At 34.3% G+C, this 16,710-nt stretch overlaps 2 protein-coding genes across 4 annotated transcripts in view; one reads left to right on the top strand and one right to left on the bottom strand.

Annotated features, from left to right (window-relative positions):
- LOC106868728 (uncharacterized) overlaps positions 1 to 9,458 on the top strand; it is a 15,637-nt gene extending 6,179 nt beyond the window's left edge. Inside the window, exons 4-8 of the mRNA XM_052969725.1 lie at positions 1,530 to 1,653; positions 3,735 to 3,874; positions 4,981 to 5,112; positions 6,547 to 6,787; positions 7,942 to 9,458. Coding sequence (XP_052825685.1) covers positions 1,530 to 1,653; positions 3,735 to 3,874; positions 4,981 to 5,112; positions 6,547 to 6,787; positions 7,942 to 8,101 — 797 coding nt within the window. The 3' untranslated portion in view covers positions 8,102 to 9,458. The remainder of the gene's footprint in view (positions 1 to 1,529; positions 1,654 to 3,734; positions 3,875 to 4,980; positions 5,113 to 6,546; positions 6,788 to 7,941) is intronic.
- A 3,828-nt stretch (positions 9,459 to 13,286) lies between these two features.
- The window catches only part of LOC106868726 (peroxisomal trans-2-enoyl-CoA reductase), a 61,200-nt gene continuing 57,776 nt past the window's right edge, over positions 13,287 to 16,710 (bottom strand). For all 3 annotated transcript variants that reach the window (XM_052971348.1, XM_014914122.2, XM_014914123.2), the window contains exons 7-8: positions 16,268 to 16,379; positions 13,287 to 14,028 (exon numbers count right to left, since the gene is read on the bottom strand). In XM_052971348.1, coding sequence (XP_052827308.1) covers positions 13,949 to 14,028; positions 16,268 to 16,379 — 192 coding nt within the window. In that variant the 3' untranslated portion in view covers positions 13,287 to 13,948. The remainder of the gene's footprint in view (positions 14,029 to 16,267; positions 16,380 to 16,710) is intronic.

The raw sequence follows: 16,710 nt of genomic DNA, 5'->3' as shown, positions 1-16,710 counted from the left end.
ATCAAATATTGTGTGTGTGTGTGTGTGTGTATATATATATATATATATATATATATATATATAAATGCATGGCATGTATGTGTGAGTTTGTCTTTGCATTCATATATTTAGGTAGTGGTGTTGCTTGTGTATGTTCTGCATAAACACTGTATCCTGCAGTTTAATTCAACATGTGCAGGCCAATGGCATGCAGTGTCTTAGTTATAAACGCGGGTTGGTGTTAGGAAGGACATTCATCCATTTAAATACTACCTCAAAAAGTCTTCTCCAACTCATGCTTGCATGGAAAGAAATAGCCATCAAAACCAAACCGAAGATGATAACCATCATTATCATCAGCATCATTTTATGTCATTTTTTCATGTTTGCATCAGTTAACTAAGTTTTTTCCAGTATCTCCTTTGTAAAGTTCAGCCCTCTGAGATTAGCCTTTACCACTTCTTCCATGTATTCCTTGTTCATTCTCTTCCATCAGTTCCTTCCAAATGATTGCTTGGCACTTCTTTATCTGACTCATCTTTCATGTGCATCACATGCCCATACCGGTGTAGTCTCTTCTTTGAGATACTAAACCTGATCCTCTAAGTTAGTGAGTTTAGTTGGTCTAAGGATTGCTAGACGACAGAAACAAATACTAAATCTGAATATACCAATAAATATTTTTGATGGAGAAGAAAGAGAGTTGCAGAGAAAATCACTGAAAAACCAACATTATTAATATTGTTATATTTTTGAAATTAATAATAAAAAGTAAACTACAACCAGTAAGCTTTTGTTGTATTGGCAGAATGACCTTCTTGAAGTACAACAGTATTTAATATATGGTTTCACATCAAAAAGTAAAGATAGATGTTGACAGATTTGATATTTTCTTTGCTTTTACATCATTATTAGTTATACTTATACATCATAACTGAATTCTTTCTTTGATTTTTAATGAGAGCTTGACTCATGAAAATAAAATGCTGTCTCATTGACCCTTTGCTTTTAGCTGGCCATATCAGGCCCAAATATTCTGTTTTATCATCAAACTGGCCAGTTCTTATCTTTCACACCTACCCTACAATGTTGTTCTTAAAAATAAACAGTCATATCATCAAAATCTCAAAAGTACAAGATGAAATATGATTAATCCAAAGCTATGTGAATTAATAAGCATATATATGACAGAATAATCTGAATGCTAACGGATTAAAAGTAATCACAACCTTAACCTGTTGCTATAATAAGGAAAAATACGTTTGTCTTTAAAGAAAAAGGATTAATGAAGTATTGAAGACGAATGATTGGTTTGCTAAGTTGGCAGGAATTAACTAGGATTAACCTATTTCTGAATTGTAATTGAAATTGCAAAAAAAATTGAATTCTTTTATGCACTCCATAATCTGAAAATGAACGAAGCCATTTAATATATTTTTCTTGGTTAAATTTCTCAAGCTGTTTTGATTTGAATGTCGTGTTTTTTATTTTGTCTTTATTGATTTTTTTCTCTTTTTTTTTTTTTTTCCTTTGCTGTGTTGTTTATGTAGACAAGCAGAATGCTGAATCGAAGAGGCAACAACGATCAACTAAGATTTACAGCAAACAAAACCTTGAAACTCCTATTGATTATTGGGACAGAAAATATACAGAAAACCAAATAGACTGGAATCAGTAAGTTATTTTTGGAATATTACTTTAGTGTTTAAGGTGGTGATCTGGCAAAATTGTTACTGTGCTGGGAAAAATGCTTAGCAGCATTTCTTTACGTTCTGAGTTCAAATGCTTTGGGGGTTGACTTTGCCTTTCATTCTTTCAGTGTTCATTAAATTAGTACCAGTTGAACATAGGTCAATGTGATCAACTTATCCCCTCCCCTGAAATTGCTGGCATTGTGCCAAAATTTGAAACCAATATTATTCAAGCGTTGCACTAATAATATTAAGTAGAATTCACAAATTTGAATGTTTGTATGGCATGGGGAGACAAGAACCCTGATATTACAAGTAAATTTCTTTGTTGGAAAGATCACCACTGGTTTCCTCAAATTTGAATTTTTATTTGTCAACACCATTTTCATGTATATCCAAGATATTCCTCATTTTTGTGTTGTAAGAGGCAGCTAAACTAGTTAAGGCATCCAACCATAAAATCTACCTCAGAAAACTTGTCCAACCTATGCCAGCATGGAAAAGTAGATATAAAACAATGATGGTGATAATTTAGATTGGTAACTGTCATTAAATCCAGTGTTGCAGTATAGTGTGCTAAATAATTTTGTGAAGAGATTTATTATTTAAGGTAGCAAGCTGGCAGAATCATTAAAACACTGGGCAAAACGTATAGCAGTATTTCGTCCAGCCTTATGTTCTCTAAGGTTGCCTTTGTCTTTCATCTTTTCAGAGTGGATAAATTAAGTACCGGTGAAACAGTGAGGTTGATGTAATCAACTTGTCCTCTATCCCGAGATTTCAGGCTTTGTGCACCTGTACCAGTGGAGCACCGTCTGAGCGTGATCGTTGCCAGAGCAGCTGTCTGGCTTCCGTGCCGGTGGCACGTAAATAGCACCAGCGTAATCGTTACCAACGTCGCCTTCCTGGTACTTGTGCCAGTGGCATGTGAAAAGACATTCGAGCGAGATCGTTGCCAGTGATGCTGGACTGGCTCCTGTGCAGGTGGCACGTAAAATACACCATTTCGAGCATGGCCATTGCCAGTACCTCCTGACTGGCCTTCGTGCTTGTGGCATGTAAAAGCACCCACAACACTCTCGGAGTGGTTGGCGTTAGGAAGGGCATCCAGCTGTAGAAACTCTGCCAAATCAGATTGGAGCCTGGTGTAGCCACCTGGTCCACCAGTCCTCAGGCAAATCGTCCAATCCATGCTAGCATGGAAAGCGGACGTTAAATGATGATGATGATGTACCTATAGTAGAAAGGATTATTATTATTTAAGGTGATGAGCTGGCAGAATCATTAGTACAGTGGGTGAAATGCTTAGCAGTATTTCACCCATTGCTACATTCAGAGTTCAAATTCTGCTGAGGTCAACTTTGCCTTTCATCCTTTCAAGGTTGAGGAAATAAGTACCAGTTGAACACTGTGGTTGGTGTAATCTATTAGCCCCCTCCCCCGAATTTCAGGCCTTGTGCCTATAGTAGAAAGGATTATATTCTTTATTAGTTTAATATGTTTTCTATGTGTTTATATTTTTAAATGGCATTACTTTAAAAATCAGTCTACTTCTTAGATAAACACATTTCACCATGGTGCATGGCTTAGTGGCTGGGGTATTTGGCTCATGGTTGTAAGGTCATGAGTTTGATTCCTGGCAGTATATTGTGTTGTCTTTGAGCAGGACATTTTATAGTTCTCATTGCTCCAGCCCACTCGGTTGGCAAAAATGAGCTGTATCTGTAGTTCAAAGGGCTAGCTTTGTCACTTTGTGTCACGCTGAATCTATCTGAAAACTATGTTAAGGGTCCACCTGTGATTTCACAAACTGGCTGTTCCATTGATCGGATCAACTGAAACACTTGTTGTGACAACCTGATTTTCAGTTGGGTTGGATGGTTTTGTAATATATCTCCAATCATCTTACCCTGTCAACAATTTGTTTGCTTATAACATATTTAAACTTTCAACTCTCAGTTAAATCTGCTAGATGTTTCACTGCATTGTTTTGTGAGACAGGTAAATGAAACTGTGATAGGTTAATTCTTCCAATTTATAATTCATTTTGTATTTCCAATGCAGATTTTGGTATGATTTGACCTGTGATTATAAAGGCTTGTTTAGCGCTTACACTCCTGATGATCAAAACTGGCTGAAATCTATCCTCCGGTGGGAGATGCATATAACTCGTGATGGGTGTCTTAAACGAGATAAATTTATTGGTGAGTTCAAACTTGATTTGTTAAGAAGTGAAGGAAAGAAACTACATGAGCAAGAAATCAGTTTTTTTTTTTCAGACTTTTTTATATTAAGTAGCAGTCAGAAAGGGGCTGCATCTCATTTAGTATTCTGGGGTTAATGCAGATAGGAAGTCCTGATTCCCAAGATCTTGGTTTTGATTTCCAGAAGGAAATTCCAGCAGTGGATCTTGTAATTTTAATGAAATATGTAGGACTGCATTATCTAATGTTCTCATAAGGGTTATTTGATTATAAATCTCCCATCTTTGTGCAATGACTATTCTGTTCAGTTGTGTTTCAAACACTAGCTTAATCTACTCATGAATGAACATAAAAATGTTACATGGTTGCTGGATTTGTTAGAAATAGCAACCAAATCTTCATTAAACTACATCTTTCTGTCTTAAAAAAGAGACTTTGATGATTTGCACTTCTTAAATGTTAGATGGAATTGTTATGGTTTAAACACTTTTGTTTATTGTTCTGTTTGACTGGAGCTGTGTAAGAAATAACTAATGAAAAAGAAATATTAACTTTTATAGATCACTCTAAGATTCTTCATCATATGGTGGAGTAACAGAAATGGCAATGATAGACCAAATGTCTTGTTCCTCTACATCCTGTGTTTCACCCCTCTTCAATAATAAAATAAATATCAATTGAATTGATACAATACTTGTATCTATTCAGTCCACTATTCTGCAACCTTAAGAATTTGTAGCCTTCAACCAGTGTAATGTAGTATTACATTAGTGAAAGAGTGATGGTAACTGAGACAGAAACAACCTGACTAAATGCATTAGTTTTTATTCTTCCATTTACATTGAGTTGTTGACCTGTATCTCTGCTGGCAGGGATATTGGTCAATAAATCAAGTACCAGTTATATACTGACATTCAGTTGGCTGTAACATTCCTCAACAATGAACAATTCAAAACAGGCAGCTTTATTTCAAAAAGCCAAAGGCATTGATTAATATCAAAAGTTAATTACAAATTTTTTGTTTTATTTTCTATTGTTAACTAACTTTCAATGAAATAGTTTTGTAATCATCACTGTATTTCTTTATTTGTATTTTTTTAAATCAGAATTTTGCACTGTGGATGGAATAATTTCATGTTTGTGGCAAAGGATAGAAGAGCAGGCAAGGGAAAGTTATGCTATGAAAGAAGTGTTTAACATAAATTCTCATGTCCGCGTAGAAGCCATTGAAAATCTTAGTAAGTAAATTTTCTGCTCTGGTTACTCTCCTTTACAGCAAACCAAACTGTTTTACTAATTTTTCTTTATATTTCTAAAGCATATTGAGTCCTATAGCTATAGTTTCTTAAATGCACTTCATTTTCAACAGTTTAGTTCACTTAGCTGTGAGAAAACACATGAGTAGGTACAATTCACTGATTATAAACAAGATTACTTCATACTTGTTGACTGTATCGATGTGTTAAAGATCATGTTGCATGGAAAATGTGTAATTGTCAGTTTTACATCCATTCTTTCCATGCTGGCATGGACAGAACAAGACTATGGCCAGATGCCATTCCTATCACCAATTCTTACTCAAATATGGTACTTTTTTCCCCACTAGTCTTGGCGTGTCGAAATCGTTAAGCTAGCATCATGCAAAGACACAGAAAGTAAATGTTTAGACACACATAGCTATACAATGTATACAAAAGGCTTCCACATAATATCTGTTTAGCAATTTCACTCACAAGACATTGGTTAATCTGAGATTATATTATAAGACACTTTTTCCTAAAGGGCCTTGCAGCAAGACAGGACCCAAAACCATATGGTTACAAAGCACACTCCATAACCACACAGCTGTGAAGAAATGTTTGTTGACTGGATAACGTCTTGCAAATTGATAAATTCTTATGTCATGGTTGCAGACATGGTTTTACAATAATGTGATTTGGATTCATTCCCATTATGTGACATCTCAAAGAAGGGACTTCTACCCATAGCTTTGCATTGTGAGAGGAGAAAGTGGCTAGACAAAAACAGTGGATGGATTGTTCTTGGATAGTGTTAAACTTCACAAGTATTTGGACCTGATCTCTGGTCAAGGATAACTATATCTTGATGTGCTGCTCCCTACTGCAGGACCTCTCTGTAGTCATGATTTCTTCCTATTTAATCTTCACCTTTCTCTTTAAGTCCCGTAAAAAGGTCATAGCTGCTGCCTTTTTTTTTTTGTTTTTTTTTTTCCTTTTACTGAGACAAAAGATAAAAACTCTCCAGTTTGAGGATGACCAGTTTTAGGTGCCCTGCCAAAAGTTCATAAACACTATCATTCCTTCACTGATTAGGCATAAAAAAATCAATTAGTTAGCACAGATCTAATAAAGAATATGAAGGCCAAGATGTATTTAAAATTTAAAAGTCTCTTAGATTAATTCCGAACTGTTTGATATTGGCTAAATACAATGCAAATACCAAAAGTTTGGTAATGAAGATATAGGGTTAAGATATTTGTAGAAAACTGTATTCATTAATTTAAGAATTAATGATATTCTGATATTGTTTTTATTCTGTTTAAGATGGTAGAAATAGGTGCATTTGGGTTTACCAACAACTACACTTGATTTCATCTGTTCTAAACCTTGATTGTATTTTAAGTTTTGTTTGTTTTTTCTTCTATTTTAAAGGTAAATTCAAAAGCCGAGAAGTTGTTGATGCTTTAATCTACTTAGTATCGAACGATGAAGAACCGAATGTTCGTACTGTTGCAGCCATTTGTCTTGCCCAGACTGGTGCTAATGATGATATAACAATTCAAGCATTAATAGATGTTCTTGAAGACAAAGATCGTTTAGTGAGAGAAGCTGGATGTTTGGCACTTGGACGTTCACAAGCACACAAAGCTGTACCTACTCTATTAGAATTATGGTAACTTTTATATTTTATTCAAATTACTATTCTTGGTTTTCTTGACTTAAAAAAAAACGTTTTTTAGCTTTTTAAACTATATAAGCATGGCTGTGTGGTTAAGAAGCTTACTTCCCTATCATGTGGCCTTGGGTTCGGTCCTGAAGCATGTCACTTTGGGCAAGTGTATTCTACTGTAGCCCCAGGCTAAGTAAACCCTTGTGAGGAGATTTGGTAAACAGAAACTGAAAGAAGTAAATAATATTTTTATTACTTCTATAATTGAGATGTTTTTTAGCTTTATCTGAAAACTGATTATAGAATAATTTAATGTTAGTGCTAAAGCATTTTTCTATTCATCATCGTTTTAATGTCTACTTTTCCATGTATGCATGGGTCAGGTGGTATCTGTTGAGATAGATCTTCTATAGCCAGATGCCCTGTATCCAAGTGTGGTAATATTTTCTGATGACCAGACATGTTTTCAAGGCAGAAGGCACTGTTTACATGATGTGAAGGCAAGGAGACACACATTTACATAATAGACTTCTTTCGCTTTCTATCTACCAGATCCACTCACAAGGCTTTGATCAGCCTGGGGTTATAGTAGAAGACACTTGCCCAAGGTGCTAATCAGCTGTACTGTACTAGCAACCACATGGTTGAGAGGCAAACTTTTTAGCATGCCTCTACCTATTCAATTCTGTAAAATCACTCATTTTCATGAGTCCAGAATTTTTATTTCTAATATTTGCTAGGTGTACGAAATCAAATTTCTTCGTTTCTCTGCTGCCTCCTAGTTCACCTGTAATTTTTTTTATCCTCTCAATCAATGCTTATACAGAGCTGTTGCTAAGTAATTGAATTTTTCAAAATTATGCCATTATTGATTTCTGGTTTTCCTAGTTCAAATTTAATAAAAAAAATTCAGGTACAGGATTGGATGTGGTTAAGGAGATCATTTTGCATCCACATTGTGGGTTCAATCCTACAGTGTAGCACTTTGGGCATATCTCTTCTACTATATTTCCAGGCCAACCAGTACTTAAGTACTAGGATTGGTTTGTTTGACTAAAACCCTCCCAGAATGACCTCAGTATAATGACTGAAACAATAAAAGATTTAAAATTGTTTCAATGCTTTGAAAGTATAAGGTTTTATTTATTTATTTTCAGGCGAAATGATGTCATTGCTGATGTTCGAACGGCTGCAGAAGTGGCTTTGCAACAGATTGGTGGTGATGAAGTAAAACAAGCAATGCATGTCACAAAAATGTTGGGGAGAGAAATACACGAACTTACAAAATTCGCTGAGAAAGAATCGGGACACAGTTAAATTGCCAAAATATATAAAAACTCATTTATTTATTTATTTATTTATCTTTTGTAAATAATCCTTGAAATCACAAGGAAAAAAGTATCTACAGAAATTTCGAGCAAACTTCATGTTGGATTTTAAAGAAAGGGATTAAATAAGCTGTTGAATCACATAACAAAAATTTATTTCTTTATTGGAATACATTCAATATTATCTGCAAAAGGCTAAAGACGTGTTGAAGTGTAACGGCGGTGCATCAGCATGGCCGCAGCTCTGAGCTGAAACTATAAAAAAGAACAAAAAAAAAGGAAAAAAAACTTTTAATTTAATCAAGAGTTGTATATTTTACATGTAGTAAAGTGGAAATATTTTATATCCTTTCACATTATCAATTCATAAAAATGAAATTAGATGTGTGAAAAATGAAACTTTGTATTCATGGTATGTGTTTTTACACAAATTTTTTTTTTTTTTTTTAAATTCATTTCTTAGTTTGTAGAAAAAATATAATTACAAACATGATGAATGTGTTGATGATTCTTTGTATGTATTTATTTTATTTACAAAATGGAAGAAATGACATTAAAAGAAGTCAACGTTATTATTATTATTTGTCCTGCAAATAATTAAAATTAGCATTTTGTACATATAAATAGTAAATCGAGATTCCAGCTGTGCTGAAACTACATTTTAATTTTTTTTTCTACATCCCTGACTATCTAAAAGTGTTCTTAAAGCAACAGTTTATTTAAGTGTATTCGTTAAAATGACGTTAAAAAATACTACAAAAATATTAGCATATTTCAGTAGAAGATACGATATTAAAAAAAAAATAATAAAATAAATCTCAAGTGTTGTGGATTAGCAGAATCAATTAAAATGGAGGATAAGATGCTGTATATGTTCTGAGTTCAAATTCCACTAGAATTGGATTGATTAAATAAATTACCAGAAAAGAACAGCTGTCAATATAACTGACTGAAGCTCTCCCTAAAAGTAGCCCTACTTAATAATTTAACAATTCATCATTCATGAAATATATTTCATTTTTAGAAGAGAAAAAGAAAAATTTTTAATGGCCCTCCCAAATTTATTATCTGGTGTCAGAGTAAGATTTCTTAGTTTCTCATAATTATTATGATTCGTATTTTGAAAATATTAACATTCCAAATGAACTAGCCTAAAACCAGCAAAAATATTCATTTTATATATGTATATATAGTTTTACACGATTTTTAAATAAATTTTTAAAGGACAAACTTAATGATGGCCACTTTTATGTTTGTTTTTTTTCAGGGAAATGTAAAATATTTCTTCAAATTACAACTTTTTTTATATAATAAATTATGTATTTTTAATAAAAAAGACAACTTCATATTTTATTTTGTCTTCTTTCCAAGTAACATTAGCACTTTTCACTGTAACTAAATTGGTTAATTTGTATCAAAGGTAATCAGCCTGTAATAAAAATTTAGCTGCTGTTTCTAGGAGGTCAAGCAACCACATAGAGATTTTGTCATTAAGTTGTACTATATACGTTCTAAACTGTGGAGGTGCAATGGCCCAGTGGTTAGGGCAGAGGACTTGCGGTTTTGATTCCCAGACCGGGTGTTGTGAGTGTTTATTAAGCGAAAACACCTAAAGCTCCACGAGGCTTCGGCAGGGGATGGTGGTGAACCCTGCTGTACTCTTTCACCACAACTTTCTCTCATTCTTAATTCCTGTTTCTGTTGTGCCTGTAATTCAAAGGGCCAGCCTTGTCACACTGTGTCACGCTGATTATCCCCGAGAACTACGTTATGGGTACACATGTCTGTGGAGTGCTCAGCCACTTGCACGTTAATTTCACGAGCAGGCTGTTCTGTTGATCGGATCAACTGGAACCCTCGACGTCGTAAGTGACAGAGTGCCAACAACAACATACGTTCTAAACTAGTCTACTACAGTAATAGTTTGTTCTTCACCACAAAATATGAATGAGAAAGGAAGGGGTGATAGCAAACTGGTAGTGGGAGTGTGGATGTTTGTATGTGTGAACCAGCATTCTTTCAGTAACAAATGATGATTGATGTCACATCTCAAAAGGCAACCACTAGATAACATAGACAAGTGTATTAATTTGATTTACCATCCATATTTATTAATAAAATACTACAATTAGCCGTCATTTTTGACGGCATGGGGCCATCTAGTTAGAAATATTAAGCTACAGTACAATGTGATTTCTAAGTTATGAAATCAAAATTCTTGAATCCAGATCTGCTTTTATCAACAAATTGAACTGAGTCAGGGACCTCTAAAATCTAGAGGTTCTCAACCATGTGGCCCCTGATAGTACATATAAAATTTTGGGGGGTCCATGCAGCAAAATAGTAAATTGGGGAGCCATAATAGTATTTTAAGGGCCTCTGAAAAAATTTTGCTTTAGATGTATTAGTGTGTATTGCAAGAAACAGCTTTCTCACATTTTACATAGTTCAACCTACACGAGTTATCATCATCATTGTTGTTTAACGTCTGCTTTCCATGCTGCCATAGGTTTGACTGAAGGCTGCACCAGGCTCCTAACGCCAAGAGTGTAGTGGGTGCTTTTTATGTGCCACCGGCACGGGGGGCCAGTGCAGCAGCACTGGTAACAACCACGCTCGAATGGTGCTTTTTATGTACCACCAACATGGGTGCCAATCAGGTGGTACTGTCATCAGCCACGACAATGACTTCACTTGCCTCAACAGGTCTTCACAAGTGCAGTTTATTGCCGAATGATTGAAGAGTGCTCTTAAATGGGCTGGTTATGCTGCACTGGCATAAGCCACGGGTTATGGTCTCACTTGGCTTGCCGGTTCTCAAGCACAGCATATCTCCAAAGGTCTCAGTCATTTGTCATTGCCTTGGTGAGGTCAACGTTCAAAGGTGTGCTTCACCACCTCATCCCAGGTCTTCTTGGGTCTACCTCTTCCCACAGGTTCCCTCTACTGCTAGGGTGTGACACTTTCACACAGCTGTCCTCATCCATTCGCAACACATGACTATACCAGTGCCGTTGTCTCTCTTGCACACCACATCTGATGCTTATGTCCAACTTTTCTCTCAGGGCGCTTATACTCTGTTGTGTATGCACACTGACATTACACATCCAGGAGCAAAAAAGTTGTATTCTTGGGGATATAGTCTATTCCCACATTATCAGAAAGCTCATTTAGGTTTACTGGATGGATTGGTGTGTTACCTAATAGGAGTGATGCATTGTATCGCACTGTACCTGTCTACATCATGTTAAAAATGTTTGTAAACTACTCTTTGAAAAGATTCCTAGTTCTCCAAGTCTTATTTGAATGCCAAATCAGAGTTAAGTTAAACTTTGCATAACCCTTAAAGGACCTTGGATTTTCACATACATCTGTGAGAACTTTAAATTAGAATCACCAACAGCATTTTCTCCCAGAAGAAATGCCAGATGATTTTTAGAGGCTTTAAATCCTAGTGTTGTTTTTTCTTTTTTAAATAAAAATTCTAGCAGGCATGACCTTTCACAAAAGTGCAGATTCATCAGCATTCTATACTTGTTCTGCAGTTCTTTTTTTTTTTTCCAGCTGCTGAGGATAATTAGCAGCAACCCCTGTGTCAGCACTAGAAGCTTCAGCAGTCATTTTTAAGTTGTGTAAATTCAAGTGTTTCTTAGATCTATCAAATCACCCTTTACAAGACAGAAAAGATTATTAAAACTTTCACTTTGCTTTATATTTTTTTACAAATTGTCACACTAACTTTTTGGCTTTTTTCTTTTTAAATTTTCCTGACCCTTTATTCATACTCTCATGATCTGTCACACTTTAAGCATCACAATAGATCTATAATAAGATATGGTCTTAGCAGTTAACTGAGTAGCTTCTTGAGCACTTGACTTAATTTTCTCTCTAATGTCATGTATTGGTCTCACTGTAGACATTGCAAGCTATTGATGCTTTGGCAATGTGGCTAATTATTTTCTCTTGCAGCAAGCCTTTTTAAAATATCAAACTTAATATTCAATGTAATCCTATTATGGTTCCTTTTCATGCCACTGCTTCCAATTTCATTTGATGGCTTCTTTCCAGAAATCTTATATTGTAGAAAAATCAAACAACAGTGACAATCAACAATTATCTACAAGTATGTATTATATAAAAAAAATAGCACCACAAAAGAACTATTTTGTGAGAGTACAAAGTTAGTGTCTTATTATGGACGTAAGAGAGAAAATTTGATGAGAGGATGAAAGAGTGAGGTGGAAGAAAGTACTGTATGATTACATTTAGTTGAAGGGCTACCATGTTTATAGCCACTTTGCCCCTTGAACCTATGGACTTGAGCCATAAAACTGTACACACCACACACTGTTGTATTGACATGCATCATAAACAGCTACAGATATTATCATGTGGATACTATTGTTGTTACTAGTTGCTTATTCAACAGTTGGTAGAGAGGTAGTTGTGGGATCATTGGCTGTTTTGGTGTTGGTGACTGTGATAACAGGGATTGGCAGTGATCATTTATTCTTGCTAATTGTATTGATGTCATTGTTTAGTCTCAAGTCAATCCTCATTGACCTAGGATCAAAAACATTCCATTCAACATTTAAAATGCACTAGGATACCACATTATCCCATGCCATCGTGATTTATTTTAGATGGATTTCGTAATCTTGTGGGTGTTGCTCATTAAGGAGTTGAGTTAGTGTGTTGGTAATGACGATTATATTGGTTTTGGTTTGATGCTAATTGTGTTGGTGTTGATGGTGAAGGTTGATTTTTATTTATAGCTCTATATATATATATAACTAAACAGATACTAACCCCTCAAAACCATACACAAATACAATAAGAAATTTCACATTACACTATGTAAGGGTTTCTTGTGACATATACACACGTGCATGTGTATCATGATTATAGTTTTTCAAATTGATAACTTCTTTGATCTCAACAAAATCACTGAAAAGTGGTCTTTTGGCTAACAAAGATATTGTATGTAGGTTTTAAATTCTGAAAAATTTATCTGAATTTTTGTTAGGCTAAATCAGTCCATCTACTAAAATTAGTGGTTATATTTTACAATCTTCATAAATATAAGATCGCATAACCTGAGGTAGCTGCAATGTGGGGAATACCTGTATAAGTCCACTGAAAACAATTATATGGCATGACAAAAGATCTATCAATACTTTCAAAGTACTTTTATTTCAGCAACCTGATTAATTAACACTCATTTGACAATGATATTAGTCAAGTAAATATTAACATATTTAATGTAGAAAAAGAAGAGACAACATCAGTCTACAATATTGAGGGGATATTTTAATCAATTCAACAAACAAAGATCACTCTGGATATGTTTTGTTCTTATTAGACCTCTTCTGCAAAGCACTGGCTTCACTTAATCCAGTGTGCAGTAAGGTGACATAAAATGATTTTGAAGTGAGGTTGTTTCACCCCAGAAACATACTGACTAAAATGTATGATCAAAAAAGTCATGCCTATCTTGTCTAAGTACATTAGGGACTACATAAGTCCAGTGTTTCCTTCCATATCTTGCAAGTTGAGTGAAAACACATGCTTCCACATTGCTGTTAATTTTTTAAAAATTCTCCTGTAGACTGCATTCTCACATAGTTTCTGAATCTCCTTTGACTTATAATCTTAAATGATTAAAATCTTTCGCCTTTTTTCATTTCAAGAATCTATTCTAAATATGACAAAATAGATATAAATATAACAATTATATTTGCATTTTTAAAATTAAGTGCAATAATTTGTTGGTTTAATATCTTATATTAAAAAATAAATCAGTTTTATGTATTCTTCCATTTTCTTCACCACATTATTATAATTTGCTTTTGGGGGAACTGTCTTCATCAGTGTTTTCTTCGGAACCACAGGAATATTCTGGCCACTTTTTATGATCTTCAAACAAGAAAGTAAAAAACTTTAGTTTAAAAAATGATATTTTAGATATTGTTGTATTTGGGGATGGTCATGTTGCCAGTTTAGCTTATGAAAACACATGCACCATTCATTTGGTGTTCGCTAGCTTCAGCTTTATTTCATATTAATTATATTTCAGCCAAAGTTCTTTCATCACTCTTCTGTGACCTCATCAGTGGTCCTTTGCTTTCTTCTTTATTTTTTGTGTCTCTCCTTCCTAATGATCTGCCATTTTGTATTCCTGTTGTGTGTGTATGGGAATGAGTATGGTACCTGCATTATCAGTATCCCCTGTTTATTCACGTTTATTTTATTTTATTTATTTGTTTTTATCTACTTGTTCATTTTTTTGGTATTAATTTATTATATTTTGTTTATGTATTTAATTATTTAATTCCATTTATTTATCTATTTATAAATAGATAAATAAATGGAATTAATTAAATACAAACAAAATATAATAAATTAATACCAAAAAAATGAATGAGTAAGTAGATAAAGGCAAATAAATAAAATAAAATAAACGTGAATAAACAGGGGATACTGATAATGCAGGAAGGAGAGACACAAAAACGAAAGAAGAAAGCATAGGACCACTAATGAGGTCATAGAAGTGTGACGAAAGAACTTTGGTCAAAACATAATTAATACGAAATAAAGCTGAAGCAAACGAACACCGAAGAAATAGCGTGTGTGTGTTTTCATTGGCTAAATTGGCATCATGACCACCCCAAATACAATATCTATTTCAACATATGATTTCACATCAAGAATCTTGCAAAACGAATATAATTCAATTTTACTGTGTGTATTTTTAATTAGTTTACAATGAAACAAAATTATCTCTTCTGCCAATTTATCACACAGTGATTAGCTTCAGTTTACAAATATGATTAGCTAATATTATGCTCAGGTATTGCAAGATCAATAACCCTGTGTAGAACTCAATATACATATGCTTCAGAACGAAGTGTTGGCTGAGTATATAGCAGTAATAAGAAAGAGATATGACAAAGGAATAAATGATTTATCTTATACTCGAGGCTCTGATGACGTTATAAGGTGTTATACAGGCACTCAACTAAGAGTCCACTGCATCTTATAACAGAAACAACTGTAAGCTAATGAAGTTTTTATGATAGTCATTTATTCCTTTGAAATCTCTCTTTCTAATAACTAGATTTAGTAAAATTCAAGGGTTTTAATAAGTTTGTATATAATGGGGAGAAAGAGAATAGGATGTTTTAAGGTTTAACTCATCTTAGTGAATTTTGTTTTTTATTGTGAATATAACAGATTATAGATGTTCCCAGTACAACTTCAGGTTTGAACTTCACTGCTCTTCCACCCATACAGTATACTAGGAGAGTAATTTCAACACAGTTACTGCAAAGACCCACTTCTAGGAGACATCAAAGCAAACAGAATCTGAAGAAGCTAGTGATAGTCTCTATGTGGGAAAATAAGTATAAAATATTCACAGAGTACCCAGAATACCAGGTTTCTTGTCCCTCACCACTGTACACTAACTTTTATTCTGCTCTGTGAAGAATAGATATTTTCATAGTGTTGCAGATACTAAATAGATAGAATCAAATGAATAACTAGAGAAACAAACAATTCTGCTTGATAGTTGGTACTAGGAGAATAATTCCACTAGAACAAAACTCAGTAATTGGAAAAATAATTGTATCAGCAGCGGGGCCTGAAAGCATATGCTGGTTTACCCCTATCGCATCATGATGGATCCGTACTCCTTTGAGCAACATTAAATTCACTCATCCGTCCACAAACACTCTCAAAGCTTTCCTATAAAAAAAAAAATACAAAGATAAAACTGAAAGAGGTCTGTTGTACACACATATGTATATGTGTGTATGTTTGTGTCTCCTTGTCTTGACATTGCATGATAGTTGTAAATGAGTGCCACTGTCACACAAGCAGTGTTGTTCATTTCCAATATTCTGTAGAAACATATCTGGCCTAGGAGAAATATTACCTTGCATAGAAACAAGTGAGAGTTGGTGACAGGAAGTGCATCTGGCCATAGAAAACCGGCCCCACCTGATTCATGAGGACTTGGAAAAGTGAACATTAAAGTGATGATTGACGTTGATATGTGTGAGGTGAAGCATGCATATATGCACAGTGATTGCCTTTGTGCCCTTCTAATTGCAAGAAAATCCAATTCAAATGGTATTACTTTGATAATATTTACCTGGTACATCATAGATAGTGCTGTATAAACTTGAAGCACCATCAACTTTCAGAGTTGCGCCAGTGATGTAGGAGGCAGCAGGTGAAAGCAAAAAGCAAACAGCTGCTGAAACCTTGAAATTGAAGTAAAATAGAAAAATACAAGATTAATAATGGTCTATTTTAATCATAAACACCAATAATAATAATCCTTTCTACTATAGGCACAAAGCCTGAAATTTAGAGGAAGAGAGCAAGTCGATCACATCAATCCCAGTGCTACTTAATTTATCAACCCTGAAAGAATGAAAAGTGAAGTCAGCCTTGGCAGGATTTGAACTCAGAATGTAAAGGTGAATGAAATGCCACTAAGCATTTTGCATGGCATGCCAAGAGTTCTGCCAGTCCACCACCTTAATAATAATAATAATAATCCTTTCTATAATAGGCACAAGGTCTGAAATT

This window comes from Octopus bimaculoides, chromosome 1, assembly GCF_001194135.2.
Source record: "Octopus bimaculoides isolate UCB-OBI-ISO-001 chromosome 1, ASM119413v2, whole genome shotgun sequence".
Taxonomy (NCBI): domain Eukaryota; kingdom Metazoa; phylum Mollusca; class Cephalopoda; order Octopoda; family Octopodidae; genus Octopus; species Octopus bimaculoides.
This window is presented reverse-complemented; position numbering and strand designations above follow the sequence as displayed.